This window comes from Rosa rugosa, chromosome 7, assembly GCF_958449725.1.
Source record: "Rosa rugosa chromosome 7, drRosRugo1.1, whole genome shotgun sequence".
In the NCBI taxonomy this organism is placed as follows: domain Eukaryota; kingdom Viridiplantae; phylum Streptophyta; class Magnoliopsida; order Rosales; family Rosaceae; genus Rosa; species Rosa rugosa.
In genome coordinates, this window is record NC_084826.1 from 31,049,254 (window position 1) to 31,070,650 (window position 21,397).

The window sequence follows — 21,397 nt, forward strand, 5'->3', positions numbered from 1 at the left end:
AAGGATGTGATGCCTAGGGAACTGCCCAAGATGCTTCCTCCCCGTCGTGCGGTTGATCACAAGATCGAGTTGGAACCTGGTGCAAGAACTCCTGCACAGGCCCCCTACAGAATGGCGCCATCGGAATTAGTTGAATTGCGAAAGCAATTGGATGAGTTGTTGGAAGCGGGATATGTGCAGCCATCCAAAGCGCCCTATGGTGCCCCGGTTTTGTTCCAGAAGAAGCAGGATGGATCCATGCGGATGTGTGTGGACTATCGAGCGCTCAACAAGGTGACGATCAAGAACAAGTACCCCATTCCAAATGCGGCAGATTTGTTTGATCGGTTGAGCAAGGCATCCTACTTCACAAAGCTGGACTTGCGAGCAGGATATTGGCAAGTTCGAATTGCAGACGGAGATGAAGCGAAGACGGCATGTGTGACAAGGTATGGGTCATATGAGTTTTTGGTGATGCCATTCGGTCTTACAAATGCTCCTGCTACATTCTGCAATTTGATGAATGATGTGCTATATGAATTCCTGGATCGTTTTGTGGTGGTCTATTTGGATGATATTGTGATTTACAGTGAGTCTTTGGATGATCATCTAAATCACCTTAGACAAGTGTTCTCACGGCTTAGAGAACACCAGCTCTTTGTCAAGAAGGAGAAGTGCGAGTTTTGTCGTCAAGAAGTGATGTTCTTGGGACATTGGGTGAGCAAAGGCAAGATTCGAATGGATGAAAGGAAGATCAAGGCCATAGTTGATTGGTCTGCCCCCACCAAGGTGCATGATTTGCGCTCATTTCTTGGGCTAGCAAATTACTATCGGAGATTCATAAGAAATTACTCCAAGAGAGTGAGTCCCTTGACATATTTGTTGAGGAAAGAGCACAAGTGGGACTGGACGAGTGAATGTCAGAAAGCCTTTGAAGAACTGAAGGAGGTAGTCACTTCAGCGCCAGTGTTGGGTCTTCCAGATTTTCAGAAACCCTTTGAAGTCCACACGGATGCCTCAGGTCGAGCCATTGGAGGTGTGTTGGTGCAAGAGGGTCATCCATTAGCCTTTGAAAGCCGAAAACTGAAGGATGCTGAACAACGTTATTCAACTCACGAGAAGGAAATGGTTGCTGTGATTCATTGCCTAGACGTGTGGAGGCATTACTTGCTGGGTACGAAGTTCACGGTATTCACTGACAATGTGGCAAATACCTACTTCAAGACTCAGAAGAAACTCACTCCGAAGCAGGCACGGTGGCAAGAGTTTGTGGTAGAATTTGACTTTGAGTGGGTGTACAAGCCAGGGAGGCAGAATGACGTAGCGGATGCACTTAGCCGAAAGGAAGTGCAAGCTTATGTTGCAGCTCTCACAATGGTTCACCCAGGGAGGCAGAATGACGTAGCGGATGCACTTAGCCGAAAGGAAGTGCAAGCTTATGTTGCAGCTCTCACAATGGTTCACTCCGATTTTCTTGAGCGAGTCAAAGAGCAAGCCAAGGTGGATAAGTCCTACACTAAGCTGCAGCAAGATGTGAAAGAGGGCTTAGTGCGAAGGTATTGGCTGAGTGAAGGTCTGCTTCATGCAAAGGGAGACAGACTTTACGTCCCCAATGGTGGGGGACTTCGAAATGAGTTGTTGAAAGATACTCATGATCCATTGTGGGCAGGACACCCGGGGGTGGAGCGCATGCTTGCATTGTTGTCTAGGTCATACTACTGGCCTAAAATGGATCAAGATGTCGAATTGTACGTCAAGATTTGCGTTGTATGCCAACAAGACAAGTCTGAAAAGAAGAAGGCTGCGGGTTTGCTGCAACCGTTGCCTGTACCTGAGAAGCCATGGCAGTCGGCTTCCATGGATTTTATTGGTGGGCTACCAAAGGTGGAAGGGATGAGTTCCATCATGGTCGTGGTAGACCGGTTCTCTAAGTATGCTGTGTTCATACCTGCACCACATGCATGTCCGGCGGAAGTAGCAGGGGAGCTGTTCTTCAAGAATGTGGTGAAGTACTTTGGTTTACCCGAAGACATAGTCAGTGATAGAGACACAAGGTTCACTGGCAAGTTTTGGACAACATTGTTCAACTTGATTGGCACGGAATTGAAGTTTTCAACAGCCAATCATCCTCAAACGGATGGTCAAACGGAAAGGATCAATGCCTTACTTGAGGAGTACTTGCGGCATTATGTGACAGCAAGTCAGAAGAATTGGCTGAGTCTCATGGATGCAGCACAATTCTGCTACAACCTGCATCGGTCGTCAGCAACTGGCATGAGTCCGAGTGAGTTAGCATTTGGGCAGCAGCCCTTAACTCCAGTCGTTGTAGCAAGGCAGAAGACAGGAGGTCGATGCCCTGCAGCGTACAAGTTTGCCTTAGAGAAGCAAGAGCTGATTTTGCAAGCAAGAGATAGCCTGGCAAAAGCTCAAAGGCGCATGAAGAAGAGCGCAGATGCTAAGAGAAGGATACTTGAGTTCGACGTGGGGGACATGGTGTTGTTGAAATTAACACCGCAGATTTGGAAGAAGATTAATTCCAAAGCAGTGCACCGAGGTTTGATTGCAAAGTATGATGGTCTTTTCGAGGTGGTCAAGAGGATTGGAAATGTAGCCTATCGGTTAAAGCAACCGGAGCGGTTGAAGGTTCATCCGACATTCCATGTTAGTTATCTCAAGCCTTTTCACAAAGACTTGGTTGATGCTGGGCGTCAACAAGGGAAAAGGGCTCCTCCTGTCATTCGGAAACAGTTTGACAAACAGGTGGAGAAGATACTAAACCACAGAACTTGGGGCAAAACAAGAAGAATCGGCGGACCGACTTCTTGGTACAATGGAAAGGAGACAGCACAGGGGATGCCAGTTGGGAAAGGGATATAACCCTTTGGCAGTTTGAAAAACAGATCAATGAGTACCTCTAAGCACTACCGACGACGAGGGCGTCGTCGAGCTTTTGTGGGGGTGGTTTGTTAGCCCCTTAGTGCTGCAAAGATGCCTCGACACGACAGCAGCCTTGTGTCATGTCGAGAAAGGCAGCAAAGCAACAAGGCAAATGATGGCACAGGCCGACCTATCATGATAGCTGACAAGGGGAGCAGCAAACATGGAGGGAATCAAGGAATTGATGTTGGCACGGGCCATCCCATCATGGCAGCTGACAGGGAGCAGCAAACATGGAGGGAATCGTGGGATTAATGTTGGGCACGGGCCAGCCTCTCTTGGGCAGCTGACTGACAGGGAGCAGCATCCAAGGAGGGAATCTTGGGATGATGTTGGGCACGGGCCAGTCTCTCTTGGCAGCTGGCAAGGTGCAGCAATCAAGAAGGGAATCCAAGGAAAGCAATAGTCAGAGGACTGTTGCAAGGAAATGTTATATAAGCTGACCCATGGATGTGTCATGGGCAGCAACACATACATTGGCAGAAAGAGAATAGCTAGGCAAATTGAGTGTCGAGATCACTAAGGCTGAAAGCTGTGTTGTACTCTTGTAGTCCTTTAATAGAGAGAAAAGGTTGGGAAGGATTCTTCCCGTAAACACTGTGTGTGGGTGTTCGAATACTTGCTGCTGTTATTTACTTGATAGTTCCGCTGCATACTCTAGCAAGCAAGTAAGAGGTAGGCTGGTCAGGCAGAGAGGGCTGCTTGGCGCCATCACGAGGGCAAAAAGTTTAGGCTTAAACATAACCCCGTGACAATTTGGTCCACCGGTGGATATTTTACATCTGGCAAAGTTGGTCAAGGAGGTCTCCAAGCTTGGAGTTGTCCCTTTTAAGGGAAGTACAGATCATTTAGAGGCTGATCAGTGGATCAGAAATTTGCGGAACTGTTTCAGGATGGTCATCTGCACTAGTGTTAAGAAGAAGGACGTCGCCACCTTCATGCTGAAAGATGAGGCACGTGTTTGGTGGGATTTTGTTGAGAGGAGTAAGGACGTGACTGCCATGTCCTGGGAGGAATTCGAGAGGCGCTTCAAGGAAATTACTTTCCTAAGTCCGTTGTGGAGCGATTGGAGAAGGAGTTTCTGGAGTTGACTCAGAGGAATATGACCGTTCGGGATTACGAGGCAGAGTTCTCTCGGATGTATCGCTTCGTACGACCATGGGATACCGAAAGGTTAGCTATGCACTTTCTGCGAGGGCTGAATGAGAACCTTCGGGTTACAGTAGCATCGTTTGAGTTGGCGACGGTGGCACAAATGGCGGCAAAGGCAATGGTACTAGAAGAGGCAAACCCACCTCGGCAGAATGATCAGGCAGCAGCAAGAGATTTCCGAGACAAGGGGAAGAGAGTAGCAGGTAGCAGTAGTTCGATGAGACATCAGGGTGGATCCTGGAAGAAGCATAGGAACAACTTTCACCACCAGGCCCCAGCTAGGGCAGCACCTACACCTGTCAGGGCTATGCCTATCAAACAAGCAGCACCTGCTACACCACGGACATGTTACAATTGTGGAGAGACAGGCCATATTTCCAGTGGATGCACTAAACCAAAGAAACGGAAATGCTTCAAATGTGGGTTGGAAGGGCATTTCGCTAGAGAGTGTACTCGACTTGAGGGTGGAGGACAGGGTAACCAGCAGAGACTTTTGCCTCCAGCACCTGCAAGAATCTTTGCTATTGGCCAGATAGGCACTGGGGTGGAAGGTACCTTATCTGTTTATAACTACCTTCCTAGAGTATTGTTTGATACGGGAGCCTCCCACTCCTTCATATCTAGTTCAGTTGTAGATGTGTTGGATTTGACTGCTATGCCTCTTACTAGATCTTTGTGTGTCACATCGCCTCTTGGCGTCTCTCTTGAACTTGATATGTTTTGTGATGATTGCCCTATTGGGATATGTGGCAGAGAATTCTTTGCATCTTTGAATGTGATTCCAGATCACACGTATGATGTGATTTTGGGTATGGATTGGTTGAGCCCGAACCATGCAGTGATTGATTGCTTTAGGATGGTTGTGTCCTTCCGTGTCCCTGGATAACCAGTGTTTCATTACCGTTGTCTGAAATCCGACATTGCCATGAGGGCAGGGATTTTGGCTCACATTGAATCAGGGAGCAGTACTTCAAGGATTACAGGGATTCCTGTAGTCTCAAAGTATGCTGATGTGTTTCAGGAGATACCTGGGTTACCTCCGAAAAGGGTAATGGACTTCTCCATTGATGTGATACCAGGTACATCTCCTATATCGAAGGCACCCTATCGAATGGCTCCAGCTGAACTTCAGGAGTTGAAGGTTCAGATTGAGGGATTACTTGCGCAAGGGTTCATTCAGGCTAGTGTATCTCCTTGGGCTAGGGATTACCTCGTCCTCGTGCATCTCGACAGGAGGAACCCTGCCTCGACCTCGACCTCGGCCTCGGCCTCTGCCTCTGCCCCTACCGCGACCTCTACCTTCGCCTCCCACCAAATCCATTTCCTAATGAGCATAGCATACCTGGTTAATACATGTATAATACTTAAACATAGTGTAAGTCAAATACAAGTCCATATTAACCAAGTTACTAACACGTCCAGGGTAATTCAAAACTCCTAATACGACCTAACGTCCTAGACGACATCTAACGCTCTCACATACCCAATGAATTTGTCAATACTGAAGAGCACACGATGGGGGTCCGCTGCAGACGGGCCATCACTCGGAAGAATTGACACATCACTGAATATGTACCTTACGCTCTGATACCAAACTGTCACGCCCCGGATTTTGAATAACCAATTCAAATCCGAAACATGAATAAAAACACTGACAATTAAGGTTATGATTTTTTTTCTCATAAACAAACACGCCTCACACCACTCAAATATAAAATCTCGAAAACCTCGAGTTCATTATTACAATTCACTCTTACAAAGTAAAATTGTAAAGCTCTAATGAGCATAACACACCTCACAAAAGGATCTCAGAATAACACAAATGTAGCTACTCTACGCAGCTCGATCACCTTCCTGATTCTCCTGTCCTGTAGGATTACCCGCTACACCGTTTGAATAGTGTACCGGGATTGCAACAACACAAACCCGGTAAGCTTTTTGCAAAGCTCGTATGACTAAACTTAGAAATTGCACAATTTAAATTAACGATAACAACCCAAGCATTCTTAGCAGTTAGCACAATTCAATAATCAACCTCCATTAAAAATCATTTCCAAAACAAGGACTCACCCTTGACACTCTCTCAATAAAGATCGTACTTGAAAACTCACTTTTTTTTTTTTTCTTACTAACAAAAGGTATTCAAAGGTTTCATGTAACCCTTATCTGTTACTCCCCTGAATACTCTGACAGACAGACTGTGTGTTCAAAGGCTTCGTGTAACCCTTATCTGTTACTCCTCTGAATACACTGATAGACAGACTGTGTGTTCAAAGGCTTCATGTAACCATATTCTGTTACTCCCCTGAAACACTGATAGACAGACTGTGTGTTCAAAGGCTTCATGTAACCCTATTCTGTTACTCCCCTGAAACACGAAGGCTGACAGACTAGAGCTCTAACTGAATAGTAACCTGTTACCTTGGCCAAGGTGCAGTGTTACGATAATAATGCCTCAGTCACTATTGTGACATGATCCGTAGATCAACATAAAAAGTCGTCCTATATGACTCAAAAGTTACACTTTGACTCCCTTACACTTCCTCACAAGAATATCAACAATTACATGATGTAATGTAATTACGCAAGATAATAAATCATCATTATCATAAGGGGGAAAATTTCGCAAACAGTACATCAAGTAAAGGCCACTAATAATTCTTATACACAAAGTTTCAAACCAAACATTTCGGTACATGAAATCTGAAACTCGACTCATTATCAGTACACGACGTCAATTTTTGACACTAAAATGTCCATTATGCCCTCAGTTCTTTTTTTTTTAATAATTTTTTTTTAGATTAATTTCAGTTTACCCCCCTAATCCAAATGTTGAGGGCTAAAATGGTCATTTTATGACCGAATAATTATACAAAATAAGCTTTGAAAGAGATGAGGTTCGAACCCCCAACCTCTTTCACAACAGCCAAACTCCCCACTGCTGGAGCAGGAGTTATACTCAATATATTATGTACAAACTTCATATTTATACTCTTTTTAGGCAAGGCCGAATAATTATACAAAATATATAAACCTTGGCAGACATGGGGTTCGAACCCCCAACCTCTTTCATAAAAGCTCAACTCCCCACCACTAGAGCACGAGCTGCCAATTAAATAATAGCTACAAACATTTTATTTATACTCTTTTAGGCGAGGCCGAATAATTATACAAAACATATAAATCTTCGAAGGACATGGGGTTCGAACCCCCAACCTCTTTCATAAGAGCTCAACTCTCTACCACTAGAACACGAGCTGCCCATTAAACAACTTCTACAAACTTTATATTTATACACTTCTTAGGTGATAGATTTAAATATTATCTTAGGTGATATATATATATATATATCTTAATTTCTTTGCTATATATAAAATAAGCCTTGGAAATTAAGACTAAGATATTAATATATGTATGTATATATATATATATATATCTTAATATTTATATACTCACCTAAGAAGAGTATAAATATAAAGTTTGTAGGAGTTGTTTAATAGGCAGCTCGTGCTCCAGTGGTAGGGAGTTGAGCTCTTATGAAAGAGGTTGGGGGTTCGAATCTCATGTCTTCCAAGATTTATATATTTTGTATAATTATTCGGCCTTGCCTAAAGAGAGTATAAATATTATATTTGTAGCAATTATTTAATTGGCAGCTCGTGCTCCTGTGGTGGGGAGTTGAGCTTTTATGATAGAGGTTGGGGGTTCGAACCCCATGTCTTCGAAGATTTATATGTTTTGTATAATTATTCGGCCTCGCCTAAAACGAGTATAAATAAAATGTTTGTACATAATATATTGAGGATAGCTCCTGCTCCAGCGGTGGGGAGTTTGGTTGTTGTGAAAGAGGTTGGGGGTTCAAACCTCACCTCTTTCAAAGCTTATTTTGTATAATTATTCGGTCATAAAATGACCATTTTAGCCCTCAACATTTGGATTCAGAGGGTAAACTGAAATTAATCTAAAAAAAAATTATTAAAAAAAAAAGAACTGAGGGCATAATGGACATTTTGGTGTCAAAAATTGACCTCGTGTACTGATAGTGGGTCGAGTTTCAGATTTCGTGTACCGAAATGTTTGGTTTGAAACTTTGTGTATAAGAATTATTAGTGGCCTTTACTTGGTGTACTGTTTGCGAAATTTTCCCTTATCATAAATCAATTCATTCACTGTCACACCATTCAATATATATATTCCAAGTAAATATATATATACGTAATCATTCACCCAGGAATGACCACTAATACCAACTATAGTTCACATGTAATAAAACAAGAAATTCATTTTATATTTTAAATACATTTTACTTACCTATGGACCGTAGTTGAACAAGTCCATATAATTTAAAACAAACATTTATTTTCTTAAAACAATTTCCACAAATTTACAACTGAATATAAATCACTGAATTTCGGTTCGTAAATGAACCATGTGCGATTTACTCACCTCTAATCCCGCTGCGTCTTCTTAACAGCTCAAAATACGATTCACAATCGTCCATCAACTCAAACCGTCAATCACCTAATCAGATACGATATTAACTTAGCAAATCATTCATAAACCACACATATACGGCAATCCAACGGTCGGATTCTAAATTAATGATGATCCAACGGTCAGATCGAAATTAATTGATGATCCAACGGTCGGAACCTCACGGATCGCCCTTAGGATCATCTTCCAAATATCATGAAGATCCAACGGTCCGATCTTCCTGAATCGTCCTTACAAACATCTCCACAAATTTATACAAAAATCCGACGGTCGGATTCTCACGAATCGCCTTCCAAATCACCATTTCACAATTATACGAAGATCCAACGGTCGGATCTTCGCCCATGACCTCACAAAGTCATCAGGACAGTCATACGATCAACATATTAAAACTACAAGTCCATCAGACGGTCTGATCTTGCATAATCCCAGTGAGTTTTGTTTCCTCGCTCCCAAGTGTGTATATTTCTTACGAGGTTACGAACTTGCGACAAAAGATAGGACAAACAAAATTGTAATCTTAATTCCTCTCTTTTTGCGTAGATTTAAAGATATGGATGAAGTTATCCTAGTAGTAGGGATCTAGGTATAATAGTCAACGATTCCAAGTCTTCCACTCGGCTGATGTTTCTGGCATCCTAAATGAAAGCTAATCAGCTTCCACTGATATATTAAAATTTCAATTCCGAACCATGACTGTTTAAGGGATCACTAACCTACACAACCGTTAGAACTGCTTAGACAGCAAGATTTGAGGCATCCTACCAAATTAAGTTCAAAGTTTTGGTTCAATGCCCGGGATGTTTGAGTTGAGTTTTTACAGGAGCTGTTGTGTCTCCTTTTTTTATATATTTTTTAACAGCTTATAACTGCTAATTTGCTTTTCTGGTAATTACTTCACATAAAATGATTAATGATGATGTTCAAAGCTTGAAACTGTGGAGGATAATAACGAACTTGGTGACATGAAAAAGAGAGTATTTTCAGTTGTTGACACCTTCAGGTGCTCAAATACCTTACTTATCTTTTTAAAGAAGGAACAAGTAGAAACTTGATTCTTCTGGTAATTCTAGAACTGTTATGAAGAGGTTGATTATTATGCTCTCATATTACAAAGTAACGTATCATAGCAAAGTAACAAAATTGTCTTCCTTTGCTTTCACATCAGGCATGGGATGGTATCACCAACTAAGTAGCTATACAGATTATCTCCCACTCCAGATAGGAAGAAAAAGCAACAAAAAGGCTGGTGACACTACAAAAAGAATTCATATGGCTTCAGTAGTTATCTTAGGCAATGCCCCTATTACTAGAGGTTGTATCCCGGAGTGGAATACTGGGGTTGAAATCAACAGTTGGAGAAAGAGCTATAAAACTAAAGTCACAATTGGGCCAGATTATACGCGATGGCCAGAGGATTCCACCAACATTAATTGATTGGAAGGCTATTGGACATGATGTGAAAGAGGGAATATGGAAAGAGGTTCAGGGTATACATGTTACTGATAAATGTTAGGACCAAATATTATTAGAAAACAGTTAGAAATTGCTTAATTATCTGTACTTATTTAGTCAAGGATGGTAAGAAGTTATTGATAAATCTCCTTTATGTTACTTGTAGAAAAAATTGGTTGATGTTCGAGAATGATATAAACTTATGTGTCTTAGATGTTGCAATACTTTGTGGAAGGATCACAAGACCAAAACCAAACTTAATTACTTTGAGAAAAACAAAGAAAATCCAAATATGAGTTCTCTAGTTCCTCCACCTATTATAGCAGTCCAATGGAGTGCACTCATGGCCTATTAGAGTAGTGAGGACGCAAAGGTAGAAGTGCTGAAGCATCCATAATTAGATTGTGCTAAAAAGATTGATACTAACATGATGATTTTAGAATTGATTTTGCAGATGATAGCAACACGAAATTCTATCAATCGGGAGCAACGTGGACCAATTCATAGTACTGGTCGAAAACATTTCGCCCATTTACGATATGAGGTATTGTTTTTAACATTACCGGTAAGAAATGTATAGAAACTGCATAGAAGAAGAAAAAATGTGATGTGTGATATCATGCGTCATTGTCACTCTTTTCCATAAAAGAAAAAATTATATTGAGAAGCAATCGGTTATCATGAACACAATAGGAACAGCATAGAAACAGTACGAGTTACAGAACAATTAAAACATAGTCAAAAAAAAAAAACGTAAAACTATATATTAGAATTCCAAAATGGCTAATTCCATGATTGTATGGCATACATCGCGACGGCACCACTGGTTCTTACTGATTCAACAAACATCCTCAAAATTTTACATTTAACGGGAGTTTGAATCTCCCAACCGCTCCTAATATCAATCATTTGAGGTAAAAGAAATTACAACAATGTGTCCAGGTCCCTTTTAAAGAGATGGACTTGTCACACAGAATAAACAAGACACAAATTTGAGAAATCTCATGAACAAAACACCTCCTTTATAGGTTGAGATCATTCAAAAAAATCAAGATTTCCCTCACAGCACCAGGGCGCCACCTTTCTTTTCATAAAAATTAAATAGAAGCTGCTTGACCTTTGCTATCCAAGAAAGCAGCTCTAGGACCTCTGAAACATCAACAGAACTTTAGTCACCGTTCTTGACAACATGGTCTCTGTTAAATGGTTGATCATATGCATTCTTACCAAGAATAAGCCTTAACTGAAGGTAACTCACATATGCTGTCAATTGTGAGAACTTTACTTTAATAGCATTGTCTGAAACCACAATCAGAATTAAGAAAATATTCAGATAGTATAGTACGAAGTGATAACAATCAATATAATTGAATGCTCATTCTAAAACAGCACCGACTAATTCCCAAACTTGGTTCCTTTCCGTCAAACGTAAAGTGTTGCTAACAAAAAATTAACCTCTGCTGCATTTGTTAAGTTGGAATCAGTACTTGTAATTTAATAAATATTTTGTTCTTTGAAATACTTCTACACAAGAAGGCTGTTCTCTAGTTAAAAATGACTTTCCATCGTACCCTTAAAAAGGGCAGGCTAAAAGAAAAAGAATATGGAAACTAATAGTACCCGAGATCAAAATTTACCAGATTCTGGATTCAACTTTGGGGAAAGACCATATAGTGCATATTTGGCATAGGCTAATATCCTGACTCTTTGTGAAGCGCCCAACTTACTAGCAATAGACCTCAATAGTCCACTGAATATAGAGAGAAAGATACAAGAGTAAAGAATGTGAAAAGTATCACAGCATCTTATAAAGAGAGCTGAGGTTGTGCTCATAGCTTACTCTGTACGCAATATTGTGAGGAAGTCAGATGGCAAAGATTCCATAAATGAAGATATGTCCTCCATCTTTAGGGACTGCAGCTCTTGCTTTAATTTCCTTCTCTCTTTAGTTGACATTCCTTGCCCAAGAGCCGATGTACTGCAAAACAGGGTAAAAGTGTCATTAATTTGCTCATGCAAACTGTCAACATGTTGTATTAGCTCAAGCTTTTGGAATCGTGATAAACCAACAAACATAATGATATTGAATATATGTATATGAACACACACACACATTTGGCTACAATATTGCAGGATATATTGATTATGAAGATATAAAAACATATGAAAAGAGTGCATCTGACAAGTGCATCCATGAGTACACACAATTATTAGATAGATAGATAGATAGATGATGGTAAATATAAATGAGAGAGTTTGCAAGGTTGAAATTATAAATGATGGTGAATGTAGCGATACTTTGGATTATTCAAAATATCACCGAAATCATGGATGCTTATACTGATTACAAAACACATGGTAAATTATTGGTAACTTCAGATGCACAAATTGCCAAAGTGGAGACTTCTGGTGAAAATTTCCAATTTGGCTGAAAATTTGCAGAAGTGGCATCTTTCCAATTTGGCTGAAAATTTGCAGAAGACCCATACATGAGATATGCTTCAAAAGAGGAGGTCCTGTACTTTTCATCTTCTCTGCAGTACGTGTTATTGTATAAAACAGTGTGTGAATTGACCAAAGTCAGCAAACATCTTTTTACACTACCCATGTGCTTACAAATTTGGGATGGAGTGAATTATTGTTAAATTGTAAAAACTGCTATCCCTTGTTGACTGAGGTGTTTCTATGGCTAAGGGCTAAGAGGAGAGGTGTTATCCTGGTGTTCGCTGCTGGTCTCTATTTGTGTAGTGTGAATAGGAGGGAATAACAAAACTTGCAAAGGGAAGAGTTCCATTTTATTTTGTGGGAGTCTTTGTCTAAAGTGCTGTAAATCTATCTGCACAACTGAATGAAAGATTTATTCTAGGTAAGGTTAGCCATCTTCTCTCTTCTCTCTTTTACTTTCTGTTCCTCTTATGTTATACTCCTAAAAACATTGAGGGGAATAGACATATTAAGTTCCTTGCTTCCTTTGGGCTTCCTTGTCTAAATAATTTAAGGGTGGTGTTCCCTTTTGTTTGATTGATCTTGATTGCCTGATTGGGTTGCTAATTTGAATAAATAATGTTTTTCTGTTTTGGTTGATGCCAAGTCTAGTGGCTTTGCTGCTTCTTGCGGAGTGTTTCAGATGGACCTCTTGTCCATCATGTACTGTAATTTCCTTCTCCTTTTATAATAGTATATTCCCGTTCCTTAAGAAAAAGTGTTAAACCCTATAACTTAACCTTTAATCACCATGCATCCCTAAAATCAAGTTAAGCCCTTTTGTTACAGATGAGAAATTTTTACATCCTAGGGCAGGTCATCTGAAATGCCAATCTGTATCATAGAGAGGTTTACATATGTCATGCCACAACCTAAGTGGAAAAGATAAAGTTGGACCTCCTCGTTGGGCTCTGATATTAGAATATTAGATGCATGCCAAGTAGACTGTATACCTAAGTGAAGTTCAAGTGAATACCATAAAATGTAACCATAGTTTAAGAATTTAAACATGCTCAGGATGCAAATCAAATCCACTTTATTAGATTAAATGATTGACTTTTATATTTTATAGTATGAATGGCATCCATGTATCATTTCAAACTTTAATTTAAATGGTCACATTCAGGTAAACCTAAAAAGATGAAGGTAATTTATATTTCTAGAGCAGAATTTGTTTGTCTCTCATATTGTTAATCACTATTTCAAGTAAACTAACAAATAAAAACAATCACCTGTCAACAGTTCTTCCTGTAAAAATGACAGGAAAGTATTTAGAATACTTTGCAACACCAAACTGCTCCCCCAAATGCTGCAACTTTTTTGAGTCGAGAAGAATTAGAGCCTTCCAGAGCTGACAGTAGTCCAACCTAAATTTATCATTGAGTTGTTTGTATATTCCATGATCTAGAAGAACTACATGAATTTGGAACACAAAAAGTCATATGAGGTGCACAACAATACAAGCAATTTCAACAATGACAACCACATGCAACCTTATAAAACCATTAAGCACATACCCAAAGAAAAGCCATTCTGCCCTTCTGGAGAAACTAATATATTACCAGGGTGCGGATCTCCGTGCAAGAAACCATGGATAAAAATCATTTCAGCAAACATTTCCAACAACACTTTGGCCACCTGTAATACATACCAAACAAATTAATTAAACGAATATAGTCTCAACTGCATGCAATCAACCAATGAAGGCCTTCCAGATTTGAACACTAACAAGTTGTTTGGATTCAAAAGTCAGTGACTCGATTAACTACAGAAAACACTTCCAACGGTACTTGTACCACTTAGGAGACAAAGTATAAAAATAAATAGGAACATATATATTACCCAAGTGTAACAGTTTCTAATGTGTATGCATGCATATATATCAGTTTATGTGATGCATATTGGTGATATCAGTGCTATGCTTCAGATCAGGTCATACATGAAACATATGCAAGCAGACGAGCTCACCTACTTTATATAGGAATCTAATTAAATAAGAAGACATCGGGCCTGAAAGATGCTCGTAAGCATCTTGGGTTTGGTTTTATCAAATGCACCGATACTGAGAAATTGATATTTCCAAGCAAGTAGGCTAGCAGAGAAAACTGCTCTAGCCTACCTGACCATATATTGACTGGAAAGGAGAAAAACCTCAATTACTATTTCAGTATTTCTGTAGGACCTTGTCAATCTGATTTAGTCCATATATGTGAATAAAAGCTGAGAGAAATATTGCATTGGCATACAGTAATGAAACTTTTGAAAACATTAGCAAGTTGAGTTCAGGTCATTGGCCTTCCTATGAGCATGCTGAATGTCACTACGAAGTCAAGTTAATATTAAAAGAATTGACCAAGCCAACCTCCAACTGAGAAGCAACCAAGTCAAATATGATGACCTCAAATTCATCACTAAAACATACAACATTGCATATTCATAGTTTATCTTATGAGCTTAAAATAGAATATAACAAAGTCTTAGCTAACTTCTGCAAACCAACCTTCACTGGATCTATTTTCCTTTCCTTCAGATAGTCTACATCATCAACCTGGGTTCTAAAGAGATTTAGTAGTATTAGTAGCAAAGAACAGTCATAAATTTATTATATGACTAAACTAACATCAGTAACATGATACAGTGAAGTGCCAACAATCATAAATTTATCATGTACCACATAAGCTATACCTTGTGTCCAGTACAGAATTCCATCGTCAGAACTTGTTTAGTTGTCAAATCCTGCATACAAACAAGGTGGTCAACTTATTTACCTAGTTGTATTACCAATAAAAGATATTTCACACATACTAAATTAACAATCAAGTGCCACAATCATACCCAAAATACATGAGGAACCTTGACCCATTTGTTGTTTTTGAAATTATTGGCAGTTCTCTCAGAGTTTCCAGCTTCTTGAATAAAATCTGTGAAAAAAGTAACAGTTAATGTCTTGGTAAAGGTGCTTTTTCAGCATATGTAACAATGATCTAATAAAAAGTGAAAATAGAAGTACAGAGTAAGAAAGACCAGGAGTCTTGGTAAAGGTTCTTTAACATGTCTTATTCCAACTTACTGAAACTTCAAGTCCGTACTCAATCCAGAAATAATATGTTTCTTATCATTGATATAATATACAGCTTACCAAGCTCAAGAGAGATAGCCTGCACAAACTCTGCTACCAGCCATCCAAATCTGTACTCTGGGAAAAACTGTTGAATGAAAAGGAAGTTCTTTAACTGGAAAGCATTTGACATGTAGAAGTCTAATCTTCGTTTGCAAAAAATCTGTGGGGAATTTAGAAAGAAAATAAGGGAAGAAATGCTACTCGATGTGCGCCATTTAGAATTTTTAACTTCAGATAGCTTCGAGTATAAGTCTTTTCAGATACATAAATTATTTTATATCAAAAGAAGAATTAAACTTTAGCTTTACTATACAGTTACCCAAAACCAATCACTTTGGAACACTTTATATCTCATCATGAAAGGGTAACAAAAGTATGAAATTGCATCGCTTGGATACTAAAACCAATTATCAGTAGACATAATATTTGCAGAGATAGAAACTGGGGAGTTGGCACTACCATTGATGTACTCTAAAATAGGTATTCAACCATCCAAAATAACATAATTTGCAACCAAGGGTCCTTTCATTAGTCAAAATATAGATAAGGGAAAGTGAAATTCCTGTAACCCATTATTTAGAAAGAAGTTTATGGTGATGCAGAATGATCAGTTCTAACCATGAGTACAAGAAGGGAAAATGGCTTTCCTTATTTCAGGTACGTCAATTCATTTTCACCTGAAAAATCATTATTGCTGATAATTTACTTATTTTCCCTGGTATACTAAAATCAATCAAACACAAGAAAGTGAAAAAAAATATAATTAGTATTAAAAGGACAAAATTTTGTATAATAATCTTCTGATGAAATAAATGGGCCAAGGTGATAATAACAATTTCTAGTCTTAATGTTGTGTTGAAAAGGTAATAAGGCTGCAAATCAATACAAAATGTACGCAAACCTCATATATGCATACGTGCATTAACAGTATTTACTTGTGAATCAGTGATAAACAAATGTACTTTAAGACTTGGTGATTGAGCACATTTTGGAATATATACGCCAATATTCATAAACTTAAGGCTGGAAAGAAACGTACCCACCCCAGGGGTCAAAACTAAAAGTAGCTTGGCTTGGGAAACTGGTTGCTTAGACATTACCAAGCACCAATCCAATACTTGAGATTAAAGAAATTATTATTATCATTAAAATAATTATTATTATCAAAAATAAATAAATAAAAACAGGTCACAAGCATAAGGTGATTGATTAGCTAGGTTTGTGTGAACATTTCAGAAATCTCAATAACTTTTGTAATAAAAGATATCATGCTTGTGTTGGTAGACTAAGTCAATCTGCCTTTCTTGTTGTGGGAGAGACAAAAGTTGGTTGGCACAACTATAATATTTCACATTGTTTGCAGCAATCATGAAATGAAGTGTTATGAGATTCAGTATGTACCCATGTAATGGATTTTGAAATGAAATACATTGTTGTTGTATCTAGTTTCATTTGCTGCTCCAGACCAGGGTACTGCACCTATTATAGAACCAAGAAATAATCAACCAAAAGCGTCTGATTTTTTTTGTTTTTTTTATGAGTACCAAAGCTTTTATTAACACAAATAAGGGGAATTCAGAATAGGGCGCAAGGAGTCCAGTAATATCTCTAACAAACATAGAAACATCTATAAAACAGAAAAAACATTTAAGTGAAACAAAGAACCAGAACACGACAGCTAAAGTCCAACAGCTTTTGAATCCAAAAGAGTGTTCATTTGGTATTAATGTATATGAAAGTTAACGTATGGGCAAATGTATCCCGTTTAGAAATTGAGACTCCTTTTCATAAGAATATTGTAATGCCACGATGTATTTACTAATGAAAATCCTGATAAATGATTATATTATATATGTTAAAAGCAGGTTAATTGAATGACTATACAACCACAGGAAAACTTCTAAAGAGAACCCTTTTTATAGAAAAATAAATGGTCAAAATAATTGTGATAAAATGGTCCAACTTCCAATGTGATCCAAAATCCAAACCATCTATTTGTTAGGTACTCATAAAAGAATTATTATTACCAAAAAAAAAAAAAAAAAACAAAGGCAAAAACAAAAAGCAAGACAAATTGGAAAGCCATTAGACATCTAACTCTGATCAAATAAGTAAAGGAATATAGTGTTTCTAATAAACATTTAAATGATCATGATGATAATTTACAACTTGACTGATTTATTTCCATGAATGATTCTCAAGTATAAAATTCTCAAGTACAAAACCAATTTAAGACTTAGTAATTGAGCATGTACTCAGCATCATAGTGTAAATTGTACAGACATTCCCTAGATCAAGACTCATGGAGCTCTGTTTATATCTATTACTGTATGTATAAAATTCATATTGTCTAAACCAGAACAATGCGAATCACAGAATGTAATCCAGGAACAAGATATCATTTATTCGAGAAACTCTGATCCCTAAATATTCAATGACCAGTCTCTCAGGAACCAAACCAAATAAATGTTGGATTATTGTACACATTTGAAGTCCCTCTATTACATAATTCCTACAAGACCTTCATTAAATCACTCCTGCAATATTAATTCTCATGTGACCTACATACTGTTTTTCTTTTTAGCTTTCCCATCTCCTAGGAATTGAATTTAAACTTAAGGAATAGCAAGATCAGTACTGAGAGCTCTGAAGAAGAATTAGTGGTTAACTCAAAAATTACAATTTAACTTCAAGACAAAAAAACTATATAAGATTTATCAAAACAGACATTACTCTGGACACCAACCTTGATTGCTACTGCTTGACGATCCTTCAGAACTGCTTTGTGTACCTGAGCAATTGATGCAGCAGCTAAGGGTTGTTCATCCAGTGACAAAAACCTGAGGTAGCCGTAGATCCCAAATACATAAAAATTGCCTTATAAATTTGGAGTACACTGGAAAAAAAATAACCCAAAAAAAAAAAAAAACACACACACACACAATAAGAAGATGCAATAGTTTTGAAGGCACGTGTTACAATCAAGAATTTCCAATGACTCCTACAGGCATGTCACGGATGTGAAATAAATGATTTCGAGTGACCCCTAAACATGAAGACAATACAAAACATTATCTATATAGCTCATAAAAGCAACAAATATCACATTATATTTTCTATGACTGCAAAACAGCTACCTTTACAATGGCAAAAAAGAGATCAGTGCACAGGCCACTTTTAGATCTTAAATGTGAAAGACTCTTTGTATATGAACCTATGCACGTGTATTCCTGACATAACCTCGGAAGCTGCTAGTTGTAAGTTGCAAATGCTTAAAGACACTGGTACAAGTTGACCGTGCTATTAGAGCTCCATGAACGGAGTCAATGAATTATCACTCATATTACCATTTCAACAAATATGATAAATCAAACCAGTGAATATCACTGGAAGCAAAGTAACCAATAGTTCAAATCCAAATTTTCGCTAAAAAGAAGTAATCATCTAAATCAAAAGCAACCAATCTAGCCATATAGTGTCATGAAATACTTACGTATCGGACAGGTTGCGCCCCAGATTACGAATTAGTACTTCTTCAATAGCTTTAAAGTGACAAGGAACTGCCTAAGCCACCAGTTAAACAGAATTAGCAACTATATGTTAGATTAACTTTCACCGCATAAATTGATAAATATATACATCACATAGTAAACAAAGTGCAATTCAAAGATAATAATTACAGACAAACTTAACCTATACCTTTACCTTTATTTATTATATTTTATTTTATTTTATCATTGTATATTAGAAGAAAGGAACTTTATTAAGACAAAACTCGGAAAAACTTACCATGGACAAGAAGTGCACACATTAGAAAAATTTACAAGAACTAAACAATTATGAAGTCCACCCTAGTTCATTATACCTGATCCTGTAATGAGGAAAGAGTTGATGAGTATTCTTTTGGAACCTGACGCAGAGCTGCAACAAATTGACCAGCTTTCACATAAAATCCTTTGTTGGCTTCACACAATTTCAGAATTCTCCAAGCTGATCGAAAATGAACCTAAAAAAACCATAAGACACAAATGCAGCACCGTAATTCAGTTCTCAGACTATAAGACGACTATTACTTGTTTGAGCATTATCTTATTATAAAGTTATCTGTCTAATACTGATACTTTAGAAAAGAGGACAAAAGGGAGAGGGGGACTCAAATCCTGGCCTTGGTTCTGGGTCTTATCACTCTCTACTGCTGGAGCTCTAAGCCTGCACTCTTTTATTGATTTGACAAAACATAAGAAGGTGACAAGCGCGGAATCACTAGAATATGTCATACAGTCCCATGAGTTACTGTTGTTTGAATAATACCAGTATCCTAAAGGGGAGGGCCTAAGATCTAGGTGCACGTGCTTGAAACATAACGGTTAAGCACAGCAAAGGAGTCTTATCTCCAGGATCCTAGAATCAAGGACTGGCAGCATAAGAAATTCTTGATAGCAAACACTCCTAAACACTTATTGCCAATTTCTCATGCGAAACTCTTGCATCAAAATAAGCCTAAACGGCACCCACAAGTGCTCTCTGGTCCTTATTGTTAATTGTCAATAAACTCTTAACACATACAACCTTGCAGCAGCCACTATAGTCTGCTATTAAATACACCTGTTCCACAATCATTTTGTTGGGCAGCCATAGGAGTGAGCTTCATCAAAGAACTTCTTGATTGCAGTATTATTAGTAATGAGTGGTGCCAAATTTTAGTTCTCACTTACGATTCTAGTTAGTCGGATCCAACATCTACATTAGCTGTTCTATAAGACTTGTAGAAAAGAATAGATAATAATGAGCATAATTAACCTGATACTGTAAAACATTTAATCTGAAATCTCATAAAGTTTCTCTAATTCTTAAAATGTTTCGAATTGCTTTCAATGCAAATATCAGCACCCATTATACACAGACCTCTAAATCAGCAGAAGCTCTCCTACATTCCTCGAGCCAAAAGGAAAGATTGAAAAACAACTAACCTCAGATAGCTTGCGGCGGTACTCATCTGAGTCCACCGGGAGTCCACGCAAGGTGAACTTGTAGTCAACGGCAGTCAATGCAATCTGCAATTTACACAAACACATTAGCAATGAAGGACGATAAATTCACAGGGAGAAGAGAAATTGAGTAGAAACTGACGGTGGAGATTGCGCGGGAAGAGCGAACGACGCCGTGAACGGCTGTCCGAATTTTGTCGGGAAAGTCTGGGGAGGAATTAGGGTTGAAGGCATGGAAGGTGAGGCCAGCAGTAGTGGCTGTGATTAGGCAAACAGTGGTTTTGAGCTTCCGCATCGAAGAGTAAGTAGCAGTGAGTGTTTGAATAATTATTGAACCGGAGAATTAGAGAGGATTTTTTTCTTATTTTTTGTCATTAGAACGCTTGGCTGGAATAGTCAGGACAAATAACCAAACACTAACACCACATATCCTCACTCTAACAAAAAGAGACTGACGCGTCAATAGATCCAACAAAAGAATGCAAGCTAGTCTTTGAAATGAAATTGAATCTATTAGACCTACAAATAATGACCTACAAACCTGCCTATGGTAGGTTCTCCTTATTACTTTGCTGTCGAGTTTTAGATGATTGTAAAAATTATACGTCTTTTTTTCAATCAGTTAGAATTCGTCATATTTTACGTGAAGCAAATGGTATAGTAAATAGGCTTGCTCACCTATCTAGTTTATTTTACATTGATGATGTTTGGTTTGATGAGACTCCTGCTATTATTCAGGATGTACTCTACGAGGGTTATTGTAAGTGTTTTTCTATAACTCAAGGGT

General features: G+C 38.4%; 2 protein-coding genes across 5 annotated transcripts; one reads left to right on the forward strand and one right to left on the reverse strand.

Annotated features, from left to right (window-relative positions):
* Nucleotides 1-4,018: 4,018 nt before the first annotated feature.
* On the forward strand, nucleotides 4,019-4,954 carry LOC133723167 (uncharacterized). Its single transcript, XM_062149991.1, has one exon. It carries the CDS (start codon nucleotides 4,019-4,021, stop codon nucleotides 4,952-4,954), a length of 936 nt encoding a protein of 311 aa, XP_062005975.1.
* Nucleotides 4,955-10,757: 5,803 nt separating this feature from the next.
* LOC133723569 (uncharacterized) lies at nucleotides 10,758-21,056 on the reverse strand. Of its 4 annotated transcripts, none has more exons than XM_062150426.1 (16): nucleotides 20,753-21,052; nucleotides 20,593-20,676; nucleotides 19,488-19,628; nucleotides 19,116-19,186; nucleotides 18,369-18,462; nucleotides 17,024-17,101; nucleotides 15,641-15,782; nucleotides 15,337-15,422; nucleotides 15,187-15,237; nucleotides 15,002-15,049; nucleotides 14,019-14,139; nucleotides 13,734-13,914; nucleotides 11,858-11,995; nucleotides 11,655-11,767; nucleotides 11,245-11,316; nucleotides 10,758-11,166 (listed from the first exon to the last, which is right to left on the reverse strand). In XM_062150426.1, the coding sequence occupies exons 1-16, from the start codon at nucleotides 20,903-20,905 to the stop codon at nucleotides 11,078-11,080; spliced, it is 1,662 nt and encodes a 553-aa protein (XP_062006410.1). In that variant the 5' UTR covers nucleotides 20,906-21,052; the 3' UTR covers nucleotides 10,758-11,077. The 4 variants fall into 4 exon arrangements, with proteins under 4 accessions (XP_062006410.1, XP_062006412.1, XP_062006411.1 ...); XM_062150428.1 differs by having other exon boundaries at nucleotides 15,641-15,707; nucleotides 20,753-21,047; XM_062150427.1 differs by lacking the exon at nucleotides 15,002-15,049 and having other exon boundaries at nucleotides 20,753-21,056.
* Between the last annotated feature and the right edge of the window lie 341 nt (nucleotides 21,057-21,397).